At 35.7% G+C, this 14,362-nt stretch overlaps 3 protein-coding genes across 3 annotated transcripts; 1 reads left to right on the top strand and 2 right to left on the bottom strand.

Annotated features, from left to right (window-relative positions):
* The first annotated feature begins 575 nt into the window (after positions 1-575).
* On the top strand, positions 576-4,593 carry LOC148570169 (uncharacterized). Its single transcript, XM_088506878.1, has 6 exons — positions 576-1,428; positions 1,521-1,589; positions 1,677-2,740; positions 2,839-3,732; positions 3,838-4,026; positions 4,126-4,593. The coding sequence occupies exons 1-6, from the start codon at positions 576-578 to the stop codon at positions 4,591-4,593; spliced, it is 3,537 nt and encodes a 1,178-aa protein (XP_088363004.1).
* A 445-nt stretch (positions 4,594-5,038) lies between these two features.
* On the bottom strand, positions 5,039-5,652 carry LOC148570168 (uncharacterized). The gene is made up of 2 exons (XM_088508039.1): positions 5,455-5,652; positions 5,039-5,332 (listed from the first exon to the last, which is right to left on the bottom strand). The coding sequence occupies exons 1-2, from the start codon at positions 5,650-5,652 to the stop codon at positions 5,039-5,041; spliced, it is 492 nt and encodes a 163-aa protein (XP_088364165.1).
* Positions 5,653-12,238: 6,586 nt separating this feature from the next.
* On the bottom strand, positions 12,239-14,101 carry LOC107632779 (uncharacterized). Its single transcript, XM_016336435.1, has 3 exons — positions 14,026-14,101; positions 12,760-12,981; positions 12,239-12,444 (listed from the first exon to the last, which is right to left on the bottom strand). The coding sequence occupies exons 1-3, from the start codon at positions 14,099-14,101 to the stop codon at positions 12,239-12,241; spliced, it is 504 nt and encodes a 167-aa protein (XP_016191921.1).
* Positions 14,102-14,362: the final 261 nt, after the last annotated feature.

Here is a 14,362-nt window from a genome sequence, read left to right as displayed (position 1 = left end):
ACGCTGACATTTTAGTACCCAACTATTGTTATTGACAAAAAGGTACCTGAATGGTTTAAAATTTTGCCAAGCGTGTCCAAGAGCTTGCCGGAACATAGCTCCGGTGAGTACGATGCTTACGTGGTGGTCGGTTTTTGCTGACTAGGTTAGTGTTATATTAGATGGAATTTCTAATTTTAATTATGGTTATCCTACTTGGAAAATAAACTAAACCTAAATTGAAAATTATTTTTGCCCCAAATTAATTTTGCCCTAAAACCCAATTTTGCATATACCAAGTTACCATTTACTGAGTTACTGTGGTTAGTGTGTCACTAGCGAAAATCAAAGGTCACGTAGAGAGGGAGAGACGTTGCCCTCGAAGCTTGGCGCGAAGAAGAAGGATACAAGGCAAGAGCCATTGTCGAATCAAGCTTAACGGTTCTGAAGTGGCATCGTGGGATCACCACTGTTCGCAAAGAGCAACCCTACGAAGAGGTACGTTCTGCTTCATGTTCTTTGTTTAAGTTATGGTTTTTTGCGTTTGCTGGTGACATGCTGTTTATTCATTGTATCTTCTCTCCATTATTTCTTAGATGGATCGTTTAGTTACGTTTGTGTATCATCACATGGGTTGCTTGAAAAAGGTTAGAGATGGGAATGTGATATACGAAGGGGGTTTAGTCACTGAGATACACAGGGTGAATGTGGAGACATGTAATTTGTTTTTTGTTGAGGGGTTGTTTTTAGACCTGGGTTACCCTGGATATAATGAGGCGTATTGGCTAGAACCTGGTTTCGAATTAGGTCAGGGTCTTAGAGTACTGAGGACAGATGCTGAAGTGATGAGGATGTGTGAGAGTGCAATTAAAAACGACAACACTGTCCATCTCTACTTTGATCACCCTATTGATGCCAACCCTGAAATTATTGATGACAATGTCGTGTCTTCTGGTAGCAGTGAGAGTGTGGTTGAGGTCAATCCACCTGGTGATGAGAGGGAAACTGAAATCGTGAGTGAGGAAACTGGCGAGGTTAATCAGTTGAGTAAGGCTTTAACAGTTGTTGTGAAGGAGACTTTGAATGAAGTTGTGACTGAGAAGGGTGTTGATGTTAACGAGTCGGAGGCCGGAGAGGGTGGTGTTATGAATGAAGATGTGAATCATGGGAATGGGGAGAAAGAGACTGAGCAATCTGCAGGTCCAGAAGAAGTTGTTAAGAGGGTGAGAAAGAGGCATCCACGACCACCACCAAGTGGTTTATCACAAGAAAGGAGAGCTGCTGAACCTGAACAGCACCAGGGTGATCCTTTAGAAGCTGAAACAGTAAATGAACAAACACATGAGAGAAGAGATGATGATGAACATGTTGCCAATGAAGGTGCTAACAATGAAGAACCATTGGTGGATGAGTTGAGGGCAGAGGAAACAGCTACTCAGAATGCAGGAGGTAAAAATATTACTTCTTTTTTGTTATACCATTTTTGGATAAGTGTTGGTTTTTTGATTGCAATGATTATGATGCACATGTAGCCAATGAAGGTGTTAACCTTGAAGAACCAGTGGTGGATGAGTTGAGGGAAGAGGAAACAGCTACAGAAAATGCAGCAGGTAAACATATTAAGTTTTTTTTTTGTTACAGCATTTTTTGATAAATATTGCATGATGGCTGACAAGTATCAGCTGATGTATTAACAGATACAGAAACACAAAGAAAGGATAGGACAAATCCAAGGAGAAATCATCCTAGGCCTCAACCATCTGGGCAGAGGATTGTACCTGGAAAGGAAAATGAAGCACCAAGGGTAGAGGTGCCTAACCCAAACAGAGCAGATGGAGAGATGGGACCTGATACTTACCAATACGAATCTGATGAACTGTATAGCCCTCCTGGATCTGATGATGAAGATGAACCTGTTTTTCCTCAACATAACCCGAACACACCCTTTGGGAAAATTACTCTGGAGCTGAACATGGAGTTTGAGACCATGGAACACTTTAAAGCAGCGGTTCAAAAGTACAACATACAGATTGGGAGGCAGGTTTTCTATCTTAGGAATGAGAGGAAGAGGTGCAGGGTGATTTGTTATGACCCCGAGTGCCCTTGGTTGTGTTATTGTTCTAAGACCAACTATCCAGCCTCGTTTCAGATTAAAACATTTGTGGATGAGCATACTTGTCCGAGAAGCAACAAGAGTAAGTCAGTGAGTTGTGCCTGGGTTGCTGAAGAGCTTGTGCCTAAACTCAGAATCCATCCTAACATGTTACAAAGGGAGGCACAGGAGTGGTTTAAGGTGGAGTATGACATCTCAGTTAACGAGAGGATGATGTACAGGGCTATGGATAAGGCCAAAGATGTTATTGAAGGAACGGAAAAGGATCAATACCTGAGACTTAGAGACTATCTGAATGAGATCATCAAGGCTAATCCTGGGTCAAGAGCCAACATGGGGACAACTCCACAGCAGGAAGGGTTGCCTAGATTTAGGAACTTGTATGTATGTTTGGCTGCTTGCAAGCAGGGATTTAAAGCAGGGTGCAGACCCTTCATAGTGTTAGATGGGACTTTTCTGAAAGGCTATTTCGGAGGGCAGTTACTAACTGCAGTAGGACAGGACGCGAATAACCAGCTATTTCCAATTGCATATGGTGTTGTCGATGCAGAAACTCGGAAAAATTGGAGATTCTTTCTCGAGGAGTTACATACTGACATAGGGGACTATAATGAGAATGGCTGGGTGTTCATGTCCGACCAGCAAAAGGTAATATGCAGTGTTTGCAATCATTATTGTTCTTATATTCCTACTTGAGTAATCTTAAGTGTTATAATGTTAACTGCTGAATTTACCCATGAATGCAGGGATTGATACCAGCTTTACAGGATGTGATGCCTGGTGTGAAGCACAGATTTTGTTGTATGCATATGTGGAGAAACCTGAACAAACGATGGAAGGATAAGGAGCTGAAGGGAGCATTCTGGCAATGTGCAAAAGCAACTACTGATCAAGAATTCAAGGATGCTATGGCTAGTGTGAAAAGGATCAATAAACAGGCATGGGAGTATTTGGATAAATTTGAGCAAGAACAGTGGTCAAGAAGCAAGTTTTCTGAATGGCCAAAGGTTGATAGCTTGACTAGCAACAACTGTGAATCGTTTAATTCAACCATTGTGGGTCTGCGGGGGAAAAGCATACTCACAATGCTTGAGGAACTCAGATTCTATATCATGAAGACGATGGCTACTCACAAGGACGCATTGATGGGTTACACCGGACTTATAGCCCCTATACAAGTGAGTAGATTAGAGAAGGAAAAAAAACAAGCTAACTACTGGGAGGCACAGTGGTGTGGTGATGATGAACATAACGAATTTGAAGTCAGAAAGTGGCAACATAGAGTCAGGGTGAACACAAGAGAGAGGACATGTTCCTGCAGAAAATGGCAGCTGACTGGACTACCATGCTGTCATGGCATTGCAGCAATCCAGAGGAAGAATGAGAAGCCTGAAGACTATGTCCATCACAAGCTCACCATCGAAGCATACAATAGGACTTACCAGTTTCACATCAATAGTATACCAAGCCAAGAGTATTGGGAGCACCATGATGGGTTGCCTTGTCTGCCTCCTCCATACAAGAGGCCTATTGGCAGACCTTCCAAGAAAAGGAAGAAGGACAGCAGCGAGCAAGACTCTGGGAGCCAATACCATGCCAAGAGAAGATATGGCCAGATAACATGTCAAACCTGCAAGAGAGTAAGTGAAACAAGTCTATTATCAGCTATCTACTTACATAATATCATTCAATCATACATAAACTGTTTGAAATCTGATTGTATTTATTTATTGCCTGGATGCAAGGTTGGACATAATAGTAGGACTTGCCCTGAGAGATCAAATGGAGCAGCAGCTCAAGAAGATGGAATTGATGAGGATGAAGCTAGAGAGCAAGAAGCTAACTGGGAGGAGACCATGGAGGCTGCACATGCTACACATGTTGCAGATGAGGAAAACCTCACTCAAAACCACCCACAGAGTCAACCTGATGAGGTAAACTTCTGTATTTTAATTCAAACCTTGTTCTTTTCCAAAATGTTGCACCTAGAACTGAGAAAGCCCCACCCTAAACTAATCACCCAACTCATACAGAATACTGAGGCTGATTTGACAACCACAACAAATGCTGCACCCCCTAATGCAACCACTACACCAGCAACCAGTTCAGGACCAGCACCTCCAGTGGCAGCAAGGCCAGTAGAGCCAACACCACCAATACCACCAACTAGAGGCAGGGGCAGGACCATTCGAAGAGGAAGACCCCCAACCTCAACAGCACCTCAAACTAGGGTTGCCAGCCATGATGTTGGGTCTAATTGTCAGATCCCAGCCACACCAACCAATGCTGCAGGACCAAGTGCTGGGCCTGGGTCAATGTCACAAGGTCCTTTGGGTAGGCCCACTCTGCAAGCCCAAAGTTCAGCATCCTCTAGGCCACCAACTGTGACTAGGGAAACCATGGCAGCAGCAAGCCCAGCCACACAGAGCAGGTTCACAGGCTTCATGCCCACCCCATCCTTGAAGAAGAAAAAGCCTTCAGCAAGCATCAAGAAGTCATAGCTTTCTTTCTTGGGTTTTCATGTTGTTTCTAGTTCCATGTTGGACCTGAAGTAGATACTATGCAACTAAATGCCATTATGGCATGTTTAGTTTTTAGTTCCATGTTGGACCTGGTTTAGTATTACTTGTTATCAACTTTAGTGTCATTATGCCATGATAGTTTTTTTGGGGCAAAACTTTTGTTATTTTGGGTCTTAGGTATGTTACTCTGGATATTATGTTTTCATGCTATAAGACAGGTGTTTTTATACATGTTCTGTTTATGCCATTTTTTCAACAATGGCTAACCTATCTTATATATGGCTTACTCATAATTCAAAAGCAATAACTCAGTCACAGAAGATTAATAAGAGTGCATCCATTAATTCATCTCAATTACAATTAGGAAAACATTACAAATAAACAAGCTTTCAATCCTACAATCTTAAATTTGACCATTGTCTTCCTACTTAGCCATACACAGCAGACTCAAAACCAGATTTAACCCAAGCAATACACAGATAACAAGCAACAAGAACTCAACCCTCTTCAGTTGGTCCTTCATGTCATTAACCACAGGAAGCACCATCATCATCCTATCCCTTTCCCGGCCATCACTACCATCCTGGTTGGTTCTGCTTTTCTTTTTTGGATCTGCTATGCCCACCATGTTGCTATTCTCCGAAGAAACTTCTCCTTCCACACATTGCTCTTCAATTTCATCCAACCATTGAAAATACCCACAACGTCTTTCTGTGTTCTAGCATGGCACAAAAAATTTCATGAATCAGAGAAGATCGGAAAGTAAATCTGAAAAGTGGAGAAAAGCAACCCAGGAAGAATGCATCATTTCGTCAAGTAACATCAACATTTTAACCTTACCTTCCACAGAGGGCAACGAAGAAACCATCTATCAGGGTTGCTACTTGTCTTCGATTTCAACGGAACCACCGGAAGGGGACAAAAGCAACACCCATCGTAGATTTTACTACCAACTCCAGAACCACCATCAACGTCGAAGGCTATGGATGAGTGCTTTCTCACGGTTCCACCTTTTGCACGAGCCCTAGCTGCTTGCATCTTCCAGATTGGGATCGTGCTCTACGAGAGAGCGACGAGAGCAAAATTGAGTTTTAGGGCAAAATTAATTTGGGGCAAAAATAATTTTCAATTTAGGTTTAGTTTATTTTCCAAGTAGGATAACCATAATTAAAATTAGAAATTCCATCTAATATAACACTAACCTAGTCAGCAAAAACCGACCACCACGTAAGCATCGTACTCACCGGAGCTATGTTCCGGCAAGCTCTTGGACACGCTTGGCAAAATTTTAAACCATTCAGGTACTTTTTTGTCAATAACAATAGTTGGGTACTAAAATGTCAGCGTTTGAATCTTTCGGGTACCGAATTGGTCATTACCTCAAAAAAAAAAAAAGAGTTAACTATAAATCTATAATCATGATGATGACGACGATAATAATAATTAAAAAAAAAAATACTGGCGGAAGTCATTTGGTGCGAAATTGAGTTACCAAGAAGAACTCCGTGTTAGGTTAAATTTGGATAAACAAGCTAACTAAGTTATTTTTGAAAAAAATAACTTAAATAATAAATAGTTATATTAAAAATAATTTATAAATAAATTATTTTATATTAATATTTTTAATTTTAAAAGTTTATTTTATAAAATTATGATAAAAAAATAATATTATAAAAAAATTATTTTTTAATTTTTCTATAAATTTTTAAATAGTTCTTTAGAAAGTTGTAATTTAGTATTAAAAATTACATCCGACATTAATACTACTACTTTTCATAAGTTAAAAACTCAAAAAAAAATTACTTTTAAAGCTTTTTAAACAAACCCTTAATCAAACCTATAATTTGGATTAAGTTTTTCAAAATCGAACCGAAACCGATTATAAAGCTATTTTAATTATTAATTTACTCATTCATAGTTGTCAAAATCGAACCGGTAATCGAACCGGTCAAATTACTGGTTTACTGGTTTATTGGTTCAACCGATAAGTTATTGGTTCAACCAGTAAAACCGCTCTCACATAAATAAAAAATATAAAATAGTCAAAAACTTAAAATTAAAATTTGAAATACATATTTTTACTAACATTTTAAGAACAGTTAAGTCAAATTCTATAAATAACTAATACAAATATAAACATATAATTAGTTCATACTACTATATAGTATCTTAATTAGATACAATAAGAATAACAATCTATGAATTATATCCAAAGAATAATTTCAAGGTCTAAATATTTTTATATAATTAAATAATTATATAAATTTTTTTTTCAGAATAAGTAATTTTTATTTTATTTTTTTATTCATTATCATTTTTTATTTTAAAATTAATTAATTTGTACTTCAATTAAAAAATGAGTTAAGTATTTCCATGTTTATATATATATATATATATATATATATATATATATATATATATGTATTAGTTAGAAAGAATTGATATATATATTTTAAAAAGCATTTAGAACGCAAAGAAATGGGTTAGTCCAGTGGTTGTTAACTTGGTCTTCATTCCAGAAGAGCCAAGTTCGACTCCCATTGCTTGCAATGCATTTTTTCTAATTTCACACCCGCATGTTGACGTCAGCATGACGTCATCGGCACGCAAGTTGACCATTGACCACGTTGTTGATCGGACCGGTTCGATTCTGAACCGTGTCGATTTTGACTGGTTTGATCGGTTCATTTCCTTAAACGATCAGAATATTAAACCGGACCGGTATAAAATCCGGTTTGCCGGTTTTTCGGTCGAACCGGCCGGTCTGGTCCGGTTTTTACAACTATGTACTCATTTATTAATTCAACTAGTTTAACTATCGCTCAAGCAAAGGATTTTTTTCTAATATAAAATAAAAAAATTAATTAATTTCTAAAACAAGATTTTTGAACTTTATTTTCTGAAATACGATTTTATTTTTGTAAGTAAGGCAAGTTTGCCGCACTCTCGGCGAATTCTATAATTTATATAGAGTTCACCGCATGTTACGTTTCCAAAATAAAAGCATGCCTGTTGGAGAACAAATCAGAGAACCACAATTTCATTGTCCACTTTCGTTTTTATTGTTGACATTTTTCTCTACAATGTCAAAGAATCCATTCATTACGATGGTGAAATAGTGTATGATGAAGAAAGTTCTATCGTTTTTAGATCAGGACAATCGATAATTACCTATATGACACCGGAAGTCAACAGTCTAACAGCGTTGAAGAATCTGATATTGCATTCCGTCGGACAACAAGAGCAAAAAGGGTGAAAAATTTTACTACAGATATCTGACCGAAGTAGATGGTAGTTTATTTTATAAAAGGTATATTACAGTTGTCTTGTCTCTGTTGCTAATATATTTATTAGACCACGGTTGTGAGAAATATTTCTATTGTTTTGAATTAGGTATCGTTTACGTGACGACGAGGACGTACGGCTTATAAGGTCGTGGCACAACCGATGGACAAATGTTCATCTGTTAGAATTATTCGTGTTTCTCGTTGAGTTGGGTGGCCGAGGATCATCTGCAGATACTGTCGATGATAATCCGTTGAGTGGAGCTGTTAGACGAACTATCAGAAGGACGATGGTGGATCTACATATGCCACTTGAAGGTAGTCAAGAGGGGTCTAATGTTGAAGTTCGTAATGTTGACTTGATGGATGGCGATGTTGAAAGTCATGATGGTTCTGCTATCAGGGATCCGATGATGGATCAGTATGAAGTTAACCCCGATGACGGAGACGATGCTGATAAAGAACCACCCGAAATTCCTTATGATGGTGACGAGGAAGAAGAGATGAATTACTACGGTGACACACAAATCGCTCTGACACGGCCAGCTATTTCTCGATCATATGACCGGCCGGATCATTTCACGAGGTTGAATCTCGATGCAATCACTTTCGATTGGTCGTTTACCCAGGGAGGCTCCGAAGAGGATCCAAGCAACGAGTTCGAGGTTGGACAACAATTTAAGAACAAGGAAGAAGTCATGTTGGCAGTTAAGCAGTACAGCATCAGGAGGGCTGCGGAGTACAAAATAGTTGAGAGTGACCAGTTGAGGTATAATGCACAGTGTATCCAGTTCGGGCCCGATTGTAATTGGAGCATACTCATATCATATCGCCGAAAGCAAGAAAAATGGGAGGTTAGGAAATACACTAGTCCTCATACTTGCATGCAAACATTGATGGGGCAAGACCATCGTAGGTTAAATTCGAAGGTGATTGCTCAACACATTTTCATGATGGTCAAAGCTGATCCAACAATCAGCATCAGGGTTCTGCAAGGAGGTGTGGAGAATCACTTTGGTTACAAAGCATCCTACAAAAAGGTTTGGCTTGCAAAACAGAAAGTCATTGCTAGAATATACGGCGATTGGGAGGAGTCATACAACAAGCTTCCTCGTTGGTTATTTGCTATGCAGATGTACTTGCCTGGTAAGATTTATTTCATTATGGCTATAGTCCACGTCCTGCAAGGTGATAGTCATCTCCCTGCATGGTAAATAAAACATGTGGGACTCAGGCCTCCACCTCTCTATCAACACCGAGGCAAGTGGCCAGTTGTGCTCGAACTCAACCAAATAGGCCACATACTCAAACCCTGCTCGTCTGAGATATGGCCTAATCTGCTCCGACGACCATGTCATCAAATTCCGCCTAGTGCACAAGACCCAAGGCGCCTACCAAACGAAAACAAAAAATTAAAAAAAAGGACGGTGAACACATAAGATAACAAGTTCACTGTTTATTAATTACAATAAAATAAATAATAGTGAAAAAATTGTACCACTCGATCAAACCTGCCAGCAATGTGCTCAGCCTGATCCAATTTGTACATCGTATCCTCGTAGTCCAATAACTACTGCTCCATCTAACCACACTCTAGTAAAATAAAATCACATATACTGAACTCGGTTCCTTTTACGTTAACTAAATTATTAAAAAATATATTTATATCTATAATTATCTACCTTAGTTCTTAATCAGTTTATAAACTTACTAATTTAAATTTAACCTAACTACATGACGCCGTCAACTAACACCCTAACAACCGTAATTAATAACTAACTGAACCCTAAATTTTACTAATCATGTTTCTTTCAAATCTAACTTAAGCTAATTAATTATTCTACTAATTACCTTGTAATTCACAATTTAAACTAATTATTTTGACTAAACTAACTAACAATTGACTAACAACTTATACTAATTAACATGTTATAAACAATAAATAAACAACAACTGTACTTAAAAACAATAACATAAAAAATCTAGTTAACATGTAAACAGTTAACAGTAAGTCTAACTAACATGTAAACAGTAAATCTGTAACTCTAACTAACATGCAACCTCTAACCAGTAACTTTATCTAACATGTAAACAGTAACTCTAACTAAGTTAAAAAAAAGTAACTCTAACTAACATATTATCTACTGACCTGAAACTGAGAATGTCGTCGCTAACGAACTTCACAAACGTCGAAAAAACAGAAAAGAGGAATAAAGTAAATTTGGATGAGAGATTGGAAAAAAAAGGGACAAATGAAAATGGCCCCACCAGCTTTATATAGTGTACCAAACTCATCTTAGAGTTCGCCGGGGGTGCGACGAACTCCATAATTCATATAAAGTTCACTGGGTGCGGCAAACTTGCCTTAATTACAAAAAAAAATCATATTTCAGAAAATAAAATTCAAAAATCTTGTTTTAGGAATTAATTAATTTTTTTATTTTATATAAAAAAAATCCGTCAAGTAAAATATCTGTTATCTGTATTATAATAAAATAATATATAAAATTATAAATAAAAAATATAATTATATTAGACTATGAAAAAAGATATTTATATATATATATATAACAAGAACAAAATAACAAAAAAATATTTAAATAAGATATTTAATTATATAACAAAAGATATTGACCGATTTAACCGAATGACCAAAATTCAATCGTATTTACCATTTAATTATAATAAACTAAGATATTTATAAATTTAATTATGTATTAGATCATAAATAAAGATAAAAAATTTAAGATAATAAATTATAAAATAATTAAAACTCCTTAAATGTAATTCTAATAAGCTATTTATCGACTTTATGGTTTGTTAAAACTCAAATTTATTCAGTTTATTTAGTTTAAGTACGTCTAATATATATTTTAGTATATATGTCTAAATAGAAGTGTCATGTATATTTAAGAAAATAGTTTTTTATGCATAATAAAACCAAAAATATAGTTTTGTATTGGTTCTATTGGTGTTCATAGTGGTATTTTCTTTAGTTGGATTTTAGTTGTTTTGAAAAAAGAAAGAGAAGTAATATTAATAAATGGACATAGGCCAAAGAGGCCATCACCGATAAGACACCAGAAAAAACTTCTTTTGTTTTTGCCTGATAAGTCTTAAAAGAGGTCTACATATATACACCCATATATAAATCAGTGTCATAAAATATAGATTATTTAATATAATTTATTTTATTATACATCTTAGTATTAGTGTTAAATTTGTGTGATGATCAAACTTACATTTAAATTTGATATATTAAATTAAAAATAACATTTTATAATTATAAATTTTTCAAGTTTAGTATCACAATATTATCGTCATGATATAATAAACGTACTAAATATACTATTTTATTTTTATTCAAAGTAAAATGTAAATAGAACAGTTTGTAATCTATAATATTCTTGAACCATAAAGAATGGGACATAAAAAAATAAGAACATATATAATTATAATAGTAACATGTCAATTTTACACTAAACTTTATATCAAAAGGCTAATAAAATTTTATTGACAACCTAATATCTTACTAACCTCATTAAAAAAGCAATTGGCATATGATGTTGTGCTCCGTGTTACACATTTCATCTCAAGTCTGAAAACAGAGTTATAGATAAATTAGTTATATCTACAATAAATAGTTGTACAAAAGTGTAAATCATAACATGTTATTAAAATGAAAATAATATTTTTCTTACCTAAATATTATTAAAAACTTCTTTAAACACGACATGTGTTGTTGATAACTTTGGATTGCCGTCTTCGTCCAAAATTAGAAGCTTGAAGCCACTGCGACTCTTAACTCTTGACAAAGCAACGTAAAGTTATCCATAGGTGAACACTGATTTTGAAAAGTAAAGTCCTACATGTGATAATGATTGATCTTAACTCTTGTTAATGGTCATGCAAAGTAAAAATTGTCTCTGTTGGAACTTAAATAGCAATCCCGAATCTGAGAGGATCAAGTTCATTCTTGGAATGTACACTTTGTCTCTAATATTTATACCAGTCACTATCGTCGCTCCAATTATGTTGTTGCTAAGTTCGTTAAGTATTAACCTTGTCCCGTTACATAAACCTGGAGTCTGATCTATATTTCACAGTAGCATTACAGCAACTCCTGGCTTCAAAGTTAATTTGTGATTAGATAGTCCTGAACATTTGATGTCATTTAGGAACTCTGATATGAACCATTCTTGTTGTACATCTTCATTCTCATCAGCTTGACATGTTGTGTCAGAACTTAGATACTCATTTTCCATCCCTGGAAAGATTGTCAAGACGAAATCGTTTACCTTCTCGACACTCTTAAGCGTGGGTGTAAGAATCGTCATACTCTAAAAATACCTGTAATCCGACATGTTTTGTAACAAATTTGGATAGGCAAAGTCTACCAAATGAGAAAGAGGGTCATCAGAAGTTGTAATCAACAGATCATCTGAAATTTCAACTTCTGACTCATCACCAACAACAGAACCAATATTTTTATTTCTAACATCAAGTATCCAATTAGTTAATCTCTTCATTTCACCTTCATGTTGATCTGAATAAGACATTAGAAGCCTCATGTTCGTATGCAGTTTCAAAATCTTACAGAACGACCTCAGATGTGATGAGTTAATAGCTGATAACAATATATCGTGTCTACTCCTTTTCGAAATCACCGAAAGTATCTATCTGAAATCACCTCTTAGAGCAACAACTTTACTACCAAATGGTTGATGTGTCTTATGTTGATCGGTAACTCATAAGATCCCTGAACGTCCGATCAAGTGCTACAAAGTACATTTTATTAAGCATTGGAGCTTCATCCCAAATTATTAAGCTACTTTGGATGAGCAACTCAGCCTTCAACTACCATGCTTGATGTTGTAAGTAGATTCATCAGTAATTGTAATGGGTATTAAAAACCTAGAATGAGCCGTTCTGCCACCAGGTATGAGTAAAGACGCAATTCCACTGGATGCGACATTTAAAACAATCTTTGCTCTAGACCGAATGACAGAAGACAGTCCGTTACAAATAAATGTCTTACCACACCTATCATGCCCATAAAAAAAAAAGTAAAAACCACCAGAATCTGTAACAACAACATTGAATATCTCATTGAATATTAACATTTTCTCATGAGTCATCTTTTGTTCTATATATAAGTTTGTATTAGTCAACTCATTTGTGTCATATGCTAACTCATCCTCTATTAGCTTATTCTAAAAAGGCAAACATCAAACATCTCAAGATATATCATTAATTGATAGTTTCTTAAAGATCTTGCATTGCTGTTGAATATCTTCTCAATCTCAATAAGGCAAAGATTTTTTAATTCGTCATCAGTCATGTTTAATCCTAGCAAAAACACATGATGATTTTATGAAATATTTAATTAGTAATTCTAAAATAAAACCATTAATAAAAATAAAAGTAATAAGAGAATACAATCTTAATATATATAAAAAAAGACATAGTACATTACCTTAGTTTTTCAATACTTTTCTCCCGTAAGCTAATAATGCTTTTAATTCTACCGAATATTTTGGGATAATATTTGGTGTAGTACTCATCTTTCATGCAGAGAGATTTTGAGAAAGTTCTACCACATGGTCCATGAATCATATATGTAGACACAACTCTAAACAATTTTGGGTGCCGAACAGGATCTGGCAATTCTGAAAATATTTACCGGTCAATTTGAGTTATCGTTGTTATCTTGTGATCTCTACTCAACCATAAAAGAATGTGAACATGTGGTAGTCCTCCTTTTTAGAATTTCACCGTATACATCTTTATAACAAAAAGACAAAAAAAAATATGTTATAAATAAATTATCTATTTTATATATGTGTTTTGATGAATTAAGAGTGATAATAAAAAATTAACAATATGATAAATAAAAAAATATTTTGCCATTTATTTTATAACAATCTAAAGAAATATTTCTCTAAAAATAAGGTTGGATGATGAGCAATACCTGCATCTAACATTTCAAATAGAATTCCTTACTTAAGATCCGAGATTATCATGTCAAGTTTAATTTTGAACACTCTACACAATATATCCGGCCGGTCTTTAACCTTTAAATTTCTTGGATTGTTAACTCTGCCAATCTCTTGCCAACTCGAGTTACATGTCATTGTGATGATGAGGTCTGGATATCCATATTTCTTACAAATTGTCATAACATCTTGACAATTATTAACCATGTATCTCATGTCACCAGTAAAGGACGCGGGTAGAATGGCACCTTTACTTGCTTTGGAAGCACGAGTCTCACTCCTAACAACTGCATCTTGAATCTCCTTGTATATATCACTCTTCACCTTGTTTTGGTTGTTTCAATAGTAGGTCAGCCTTTGTGCTTCAACCATAGAAAAGCAATCAACTAAGAACTGGTGAAATAGTCTTCCACCATTGACAATGGTTGCATACTCGACCCTTCTCTCTTGTATTCTAAATGTTATGAA

The sequence above is a fragment of the Arachis ipaensis genome, chromosome B3 (genome assembly GCF_059453495.1).
Source record: "Arachis ipaensis isolate K30076 ecotype BB chromosome B3, ASM5945349v1, whole genome shotgun sequence".
Classification (NCBI taxonomy): Eukaryota; Viridiplantae; Streptophyta; class Magnoliopsida; order Fabales; family Fabaceae; genus Arachis; species Arachis ipaensis.
Note: the sequence above shows the minus strand (reverse complement) of the source record. Positions and strands in the feature narration are given on the sequence as shown.

What these genes read in the sequence shown, in the direction of transcription:
- LOC148570169 (XM_088506878.1), top strand. Translation starts at nt 576, where the DNA reads ATGGATCGTTTAGTTACGTTTGTGTATCATCACATGGGTTGCTTGAAA. An exon ending in AGCTACTCAGAATGCAGGAG is followed by an intron (nt 1,429 to 1,520) that starts GTAAAAATATTA and finishes TAGCCAATGAAG; the next exon opens with GTGTTAACCTTGAAGAACCA. An exon ending in CATGTCAAACCTGCAAGAGA is followed by an intron (nt 3,733 to 3,837) that starts GTAAGTGAAACA and finishes CCTGGATGCAAG; the next exon opens with GTTGGACATAATAGTAGGAC.
- LOC148570168 (XM_088508039.1), bottom strand. Translation starts at nt 5,652, where the DNA reads ATGCAAGCAGCTAGGGCTCGTGCAAAAGGTGGAACCGTGAGAAAGCAC. An exon ending in TTCGTTGCCCTCTGTGGAAG is followed by an intron (nt 5,333 to 5,454) that starts GTAAGGTTAAAA and finishes GTGCCATGCTAG; the next exon opens with AACACAGAAAGACGTTGTGG.
- LOC107632779 (XM_016336435.1), bottom strand. Translation starts at nt 14,101, where the DNA reads ATGGTTAATAATTGTCAAGATGTTATGACAATTTGTAAGAAATATGGA. An exon ending in CCTCATCATCACAATGACAT is followed by an intron (nt 12,982 to 14,025) that starts GTAACTCGAGTT and finishes TTGTTGTTACAG; the next exon opens with ATTCTGGTGGTTTTTACTTT. An exon ending in TACTTACAACATCAAGCATG is followed by an intron (nt 12,445 to 12,759) that starts GTAGTTGAAGGC and finishes TGTCTTATTCAG; the next exon opens with ATCAACATGAAGGTGAAATG.